Source organism: Spinacia oleracea, chromosome 1, assembly GCF_020520425.1.
Source record: "Spinacia oleracea cultivar Varoflay chromosome 1, BTI_SOV_V1, whole genome shotgun sequence".
Taxonomy (NCBI): Eukaryota; Viridiplantae; Streptophyta; class Magnoliopsida; order Caryophyllales; family Amaranthaceae; genus Spinacia; species Spinacia oleracea.
The window spans coordinates 83,698,150-83,705,806 of record NC_079487.1 but is presented as its reverse complement, the minus strand read 5'-3'; the positions used below and the strand labels follow the sequence as shown (position 1 = coordinate 83,705,806).

The 7,657-nt window shown below is 37.2% G+C and overlaps 1 protein-coding gene across 1 annotated transcript; it reads left to right on the top strand.

Annotated features, from left to right (window-relative positions):
- The first annotated feature begins 1,733 nt into the window (after positions 1 to 1,733).
- LOC130465484 (uncharacterized) lies at positions 1,734 to 3,244 on the top strand. The gene is made up of 5 exons (XM_056834258.1): positions 1,734 to 1,815; positions 1,954 to 2,017; positions 2,477 to 2,719; positions 2,831 to 2,940; positions 3,033 to 3,244. Exons 1-5 carry the CDS (start codon positions 1,734 to 1,736, stop codon positions 3,242 to 3,244), a joined length of 711 nt encoding a protein of 236 aa, XP_056690236.1.
- Positions 3,245 to 7,657: the final 4,413 nt, after the last annotated feature.

The following is a 7,657-nucleotide window of genomic DNA, read 5'->3' as shown; positions in this document are numbered from 1 at the left end:
GAAAGTCAAATACCAATTACTTCAGGTTTATTGAAAAATAAGTTAATTATTTATTCATTACTATACGTTTATTTTAATTTTCGAAATTTGGAATTAATTTTGAAAATTTATTTTGAAAATTATTTGGAAATTCCAGAAAAAATATCCTAAAATTATTTATTTATTTATTTATTTTTATTTTCAGAGACTTTTAATTTAATTCGAATTTAAATTTTTTTTAAATTATTTGATTAATTAATATAATTTTCGAATTTAATTTAAATAATTTCATTTATTTAGGAGTTATTTCTTAATTATTTTCGAAAATTATTATTTATCTAAGTGGGAAAGGGTAGATTAAAAAGGGCATATTTAGTATAAGTATGCATTAAGTGACTGTTTATGTGCTAAATATTGACTTAATTGAAACTTTAATCATGTTTTATTTTACTTTATGTGATTAATTGCATCACGATTCATGATTAAGCATGTACTTGTGAATTGACTTTGTTTAAGTTCTCGAACTTAATTTATGTTGGGGTTGATTTCTTTTATGGGAACGCGTTAGTAAGACTTTTAAGTTGTATATTTCAAGAATTAAAGATGTTGGCTCATAGTTTTCCCATATAGGAATTAGAGAAGCTTGATAGTGACACTCCACACTTATATGTAAAGAATATTGAGTTTGCATGCAACTAGTTTGCTACGCTTAATAATATGCCGCATTTGAGAAATAAGGATGTCATGTCTGAGATGGTTATATATTTTTTACCTCATATGACACTATATATAGAGCTTAATTAAGAATAAATTTCATGATATGCATTATGAGGACGACTCACCTAACTGGAGGAAGTATGATACTGGAGATGGTAGATGGAGGTATGACACTAAGTTCATGACTACTATCCTTGAGTTAGCGAAAAAGTGCTATGAGGATGGTAGGCTTGTTGAGGGATTAGGCCTAGAGTATGTAGAAGGTGATGATGATTTTGAGCATAAGATGGAAGAAAATGAGAGTGAAGATGATGCTGATGATGCTGATGATGATGATGTTATTGAGATTGAGAATCCGAATCCAGTGGTTCGCGAACCTACAATATATTGAGTTGTCTAGTGGATCTAAGTCAGTTTGAGGCTAATGGTGAGGTCAACAGTGTGCCACATCAGGATAATGAGGTTATGGATGAAGATTCTGATCCAGAAGAAGACATGGATGATCATGATCGAAGATCAAGACTTTACTCCAGAGCACCGGAGGGAAAGAGATGATAGGAGTAATGCCGCTAACATTTGAGTATTTTTGTTTTAGTTAATTATTTCATCTAAAGTTGAACAATAAAAGTAGTGAAGCTCTTATTTGTGGTTTTAGTAGAATAGTTATTCATTATTCAAAGGATGTAGAATTCTTATTAAAGTAATAAAGTATTTAGTTTCTTTCGTTATTCTTTAAGTTCTAAAGTTCTAAGTTGATTCAATCCAAGTGAGTTCGAGTAATTAACACAAAGGGATTATGTGCTTATTTCTTTCATAAAATTCTAAATGCATTATGGTGTACGTGTATACCACTTAGCTATGTGATACAAACAAGTGTGGGGAAGGGCCATGGGTGGCGCCACTTTTCCCATATGGTTCAAAATTTTTGATGAATTATTGCATATAATTTGAGTGGTTGTTAAACTGTAACCTTAGTTTTGTCTATATCAAACCCAGTTATTAAAGTTAGCCTTTTCAATTTATTCAGGAGAAGAGATATGGCTAACCAGGGAATAGCTGATGTGGTTAGACAACTAGCTGAGGTAGTACAAAATCTAGCACAGGCTAGGCAGAAACCAAGTTCATTATCCGGCTAGGGAAATGTTCAAGAAGGAAGCCCAGAGTAAGCCTCCACTGTACCAAGGGGAGTCTGACCCAAGTGTATTGGAAGCTGGTTGAGAGAATTCGATAAGTTGATAGTGGTTGTAAACTGTCCAGAGAATCTTAGGGTAAATAGTGTGGTGTATTACCTTAGGGGAGAAGCTGATATGTGGTGGCAGAGGTGTGAGAACTCTATGAGAGCTACACCATGATTTGGGTGGGAATCATTCAAAGTTTCCTTAAGAAACAAGTTTTACCCACCTTGTCTGAAGAAACAGAAAGCCCAAGAGTTCATTGAGCTGAAGATGGATGGGTTTTCTTTGACTGAGTATTATTCTAAGTTTATCGAGCTGTCTAGGTTTGCACCTGAAGTGGTGGCAACGGAGGAGCTTAGGGCTCAAAGGTTTAAGAATGGACTGTCAATGGACTTACATTTGTTGCTACTTGGATGGACTTTTACTTCTTTAGATAACCTGTATGGAAAAGATTCTCACCTGTATGGACTACAGTTGAGAACAAATAAGGCTGGAGGTGGAACCAGTAAGAAAAGGAAGGACGTCGGAAACCAAGGACACGGAGGTAACCAATAGAATCAGGGGAACTTTATGATGCATAAGGGGAACAACAATTTCTATTCCAGGGGAAACAACGGTGGAAACCGCAACAACAATAACCATAACAATAACAATGGAAATGGGAACCAGTCTGGAAATAATGGGTTGAGGTCTTATGTATGCAGGCGATGCCCCATGAATCACCATGGAAAGGATTGTGACGACAATCTGGTGGTTTGTAGGTTTTGTAGTAAGTTAGGACATAGAGAGTTTGAGTTTTACTCAATGCATGGAAAGCCTAACCAGAACAACAACCAGAATAAGGATGGGTGAAATGCTGGTAGTAATGGAGGAAACTAGAGGGGTTACCAAGACGGTAAAAATGGCAATAACAAGAGTAATGGAAAACCGGTACTAAACTAAGAATAAAATGTTAATAGGAACAATAATGGGAATGCCAATGGAGGTGGTTATAACAAAGGGAATGCCCAAGGGAAGCTGAATGTGATCACTATGCATGAAGCAGAAACATCCTCTGCCGTCATAGCTGGTACTTTTTCTCTTAACTCCATTTAAGTTAAAGTACTATTTGATTCTTGTGCAACTTATTCATTTATCTCGGTAGATACTTTGGAAAATTAGGTTTAAGTGAACCTGAAAAAATTGAGGTAACCATTGTTACACCAACTGGTAGTATATTGAAATTTACCAAGATCCATAATAATGTGTCTTTGACCATAGCCAAGACAATTTTCTCATCTAATTTGATTGAGTTTGAATTAGGGGAATTGGATGTTATCTTAGGGATGGATTGGTTAGCCATGTTAAAAGCCAAGATTGATTGTGAGAAGTAGAAAGTTCATTTGAGATCTAGCTTAGGTAAAGTAGTATCCTGTCATCGTATTGGTAAACCTAGGAGTGTAGGAATAATCACGGCAATGGAACTCTTGAAGCTAGTTAGTAAAGCAAACCAAATATTCTTATGTAATGTGAGAGACCTCGATAGTGAAGTTAAGGATAAACCTGATGACATTGCAATAGTAAATGAGTTTTTAGATGTGTTTCCGGAAGAGATCCCGGGAATTCCACCCAATATACCTATTGACTTTACTATAGACTTAGTACCTGGAATCGCACCTATTTCAAAAGCTCCATATCGAATGGCTCCAACGGAAATGAGTGAGTTGAAGGGCCAATTGGAGGATTTCTTGGAGAAAGGTTATATTAGACCAAGTGCATCACCATGGGGAGCACCAGTGTTGTTTGTGAAGAATAAGGGCGAGAGTATTAGACTCTGTATACACTACATGGAGCTCAATAAGGTCACAATCAATAACAAGTATCCTTTGCCTAGGATATACAACCTACTTTTTGAAAGGAGCAGGAATCTCCTCGAAGATCGATTTGCGATCAGGTTATAATCAATTGACAATTGCGGATAACGATATACCAAAGACTACATTTAGGACAAGATACAATCATTATGAGTTCACATTTATGCCTTTTTGGTTGACTAATGCACCTGCAATATTCATGGACTTGATGAATCGTGTATTCCATGCATTCTTGGACACGTTTGTAGTGGTATTCATAGATGATATCTTAGTGTATTCGAAGAGCGAAGAAGATCATGCTGAACACTTAAGGTCTTTGTTAAATACGCTTAGAAACAACTAGTTGTACGCCAAATTCTCAAAGTGTGAGTTTTGGTTGGAGAAGGTTGCACTTTTGGGACACTTCGTGTCTAAAGAAGGAGTTGCAGGGGGCCTGCAAAGATTAAAGCTGTTAGTGAATGACCTACACCAAAGAGTGTCACTAACATTTGAAGTTTTCTTAGTTTAGTTGGATATTATAGGTGCTGTGTGCAAGATTTCTAGGATAGACAAACCAATGACTACTTTGATGAAAAAAGAAGTTAGATTTAAGTGGAATAGGCAGTGTGAGGAAGCATCCAAGCTCTAAAGACGAATTTGACAACCGAGAGTATTTACTCTACCAGATGGAGGTGATATATATGATGTGTATATTGATGCGTCGAAGAATGGTCTAGGGTGTGTATTGATGTAGAACGAGAAGGTTATTGCAAATGCACCAAGACAGTTGAAACAATATGAAGCTAACTACCCTACGCATGACTTAAAGCTAGCAGCCACAGTGTTTGCATTGAAGATATGGAGACACTGCCTGTATGGTGTGAAACGTAAGATATTCACGGATCATAAGAGTTTGAAGTACATTTTTACACAAAAGGATTTGAATATGCGTCAAAGAAGGTGGTTGGAACTGATCAAGGACTATGACCTAGAAATCCAATATCACGAAGGGAAAGCCAATGTAGTTGTAGATGCCTTGAGTAGGAAATCAAGTAATAGTGTGAATGCATTAGTAGTTGCTTACGAACTGTGCAAGGGTATGCAACGATTAAATCTGGAGATCCTGAATGGTGAATATCTAGAGGGAAAAATGAATGCATTGACTATTCAACAATCGGTATTTGATGAGATTAAGGAGAATCAATATGGGGATGTAAAGTTGGAGAGAATATAGGAAAAGATTTCGCAAGGAAAGGTGATAGATTTTAAAATCCATGATGATGAAAGTTTGAGGTACAAAGGAAGGTGGTGTGTGCCACAAAAGTGTGAAGAGTTGAAAGAAAATCTCAAGAGAGAAGGTCATAATACGCCATATTCTGTGCACCCAGGCGGTGACAAACTTTATAAGGATCTGAAGAAGATATATTGGTGGCCAAGGATGAAGAACGAAGTAGCTGAGTTTGTAGCTAGATGTTTGACATGTCAGAAGGTCAAAATAGAGCATAAGAGACCTCAAGGAAAGGTCCAACCATTAGAAATTCCTAGTTGGAAATGGGATTGTATTTCAATGGACTTTGTCACTTATTTGCCCAACTCAAAGTTATGAAATGATACAACTTGGGTAGTGGTAAATAGATTGACCAAGTCAGCAGTGTTTATACCAATGAAGGAAACCTGAAAAATGGAGCATCTTGGTAGGGCTTACATTAAGAACGTTTTGGCATTACATGGAGTTCCTAAGGATATCATGTCCAATAGGGATTCAAGGTTTCTTTCAAACTTATGGAAACGTGTGTAGAAGAACTTTGGTACGACATTGAAAATGAGTACAACATTCCATCCAGCCACACATGGACATACCGAGAGAACCATTCAGACACTTGAGGACATGCTTTGTGCATGTGTGATTGATATCCAATGAGGTAAGGAAAATAGCCTAGATTTGATTGGGTTTTCCTTTAACAATAACTATCATGCCAATATAGGAATGACACCATTTGAGGCCTTGTACGGAAGAAAATGCAGAAGTCCACTATGTTGGAGTGACATTAGTGAGACAGTTGTGTTAGGACCTCAAATGATAGAGGACACCACAAACCAAATTAGAACTATCCAATCAAAGATTCAAGCAGCGCAAGATCGCCAAAAGAGTTATGCAGACTTGAAATGTCGGGACGAAGAATTCCAAGTGGGTGACAAGGTGTTTCTCAAAGTATCACCAAAGAAGGGTGTAATGAGGTTTGACAAGAAAGGGAAGCTAAGTACAAAGTACATAAGTCCCTATGAGATCTTAGAAACGATGGGAAATGTAGCTTATAGACTAGCCTTGCCAATGGATTTGCATAGAGTGCATAACGTGTTCCACATTTCTCACTTGAGAACGTATGTTCCGGATAAGTCGCATGTGTTCCAACAGGAAACCATAGAGTTAGACCAAGGTTAAGATTGTTAATGTTTTGTGGTCTAACCAAGTGTTAAAAGAAGCAACATGGGAAGTTGAGGGCGATATGAGAAAGAAGTATCCTGTGATTTTTCCCGAGGTTAGTTCTGTTACGGGGTCGTAAATCGTGCTTTTAAGGGGGGTAGAATGCGGTCAAATTTTACGCCTTTTACCTTATTTTCCCTTATTTTATGCTTAATTTAGTGCTTTCTATTGAATTTGCACGCATGTTAATCATTTAAAAGGTACAATAACTTTAAATATTTGCAAGAAAATCAATAAAGTTTCAAATTTGAGTTTCAACTTTCAGTTATCATTTCCAAGTTTCGGGGCAAAATTTCTTTTAAGGAGGTTAGACTGCAATATCTCGTATTTTTAAGTAATTATAAATATATTTAATTGTATTTATAAAGAATTTTATTATTTTATAAATTAAAGTCGCATTTAAATATTTATTTAAATGTATTTTATTAATTAAAAATAATTATTATTTTTAATTAGAGAGAAAATTAATTTATTTTAGTTGGGGAATTTAATTGGGGTTTTGAAAAGCAAAACGATTTGAATTATTCTAGCCGAATCCAATTTCTATTGTGAGCCCAAACGAATATTTCAAGACCATTCTTTTAATTTAAGCCCATCTTTAATATTTCCTAATCCAAGCCCAACTAGAATTCGAAACCTATAAATACCCTTTTATCATTCATTAATTCCCACTTTTATAAAATTACAAACCCTCAAATTCTCTCTCTCACTTTTCTCTCTTCTCCACCTGACTCTCTCTCTCTCTCTCTCTCTCTCTCTCTCTCTCTCTCTCTCTCTCTCTCTCTCTCTCTCTCTCTCTCTCTCTCTCTCTCTCTCTCTCTCTCTCTCCGTGCGTCTTGTTGTCGCGCCCAACCAAGGCCACTGCCGCGCCAAGTTCCCCCGCGCCCAACTCCCCCTCGTCACCCCCTTGCTGCTTCTCTATCTCCCTCGTCGCACACCCCGCACAACACAACAACACCTCACGCACGCAGCACTGTTGCACCGTGCGCACCTCTCCTCCTTGCTCTTCTTTCGTTTGTCCGATGAACCGGCCACCACCACCACCACTGCCGTGTCCTATTTAGCCAGCCGGTATACTTCTCTTCTTCCTAATTATCTCTATTTAAATTATGTTTGGCCAGCCGGTGTCTGACTCTAAGTGGGTGAGTCATGTCCAGGTAGTCCCAAAGAAAGGGGGGACGACTGTGGTTAGAAATGAAAAGAATGAGTTGATCCCAACTAGAGTAGTTACAGGGTGGCGCATGTGTATTGACTATATGCGTCTGAATGCTGCTACTAAAAAAGACCATTTTCCCCTTCCCTTTATTGATCAAATGTTGGAAAGGCTAGCCTGTCACAAGTTTTTCTGTTATCTGGATGGTTATTCTGGTTTTTTTCCAAATCCCCATACATCCAGACGATCAGGAAAAGACCACCTTCACCTGTCCCTATGGTACTTTTGCATATCGTAGGATGCCTTTTGATCTATG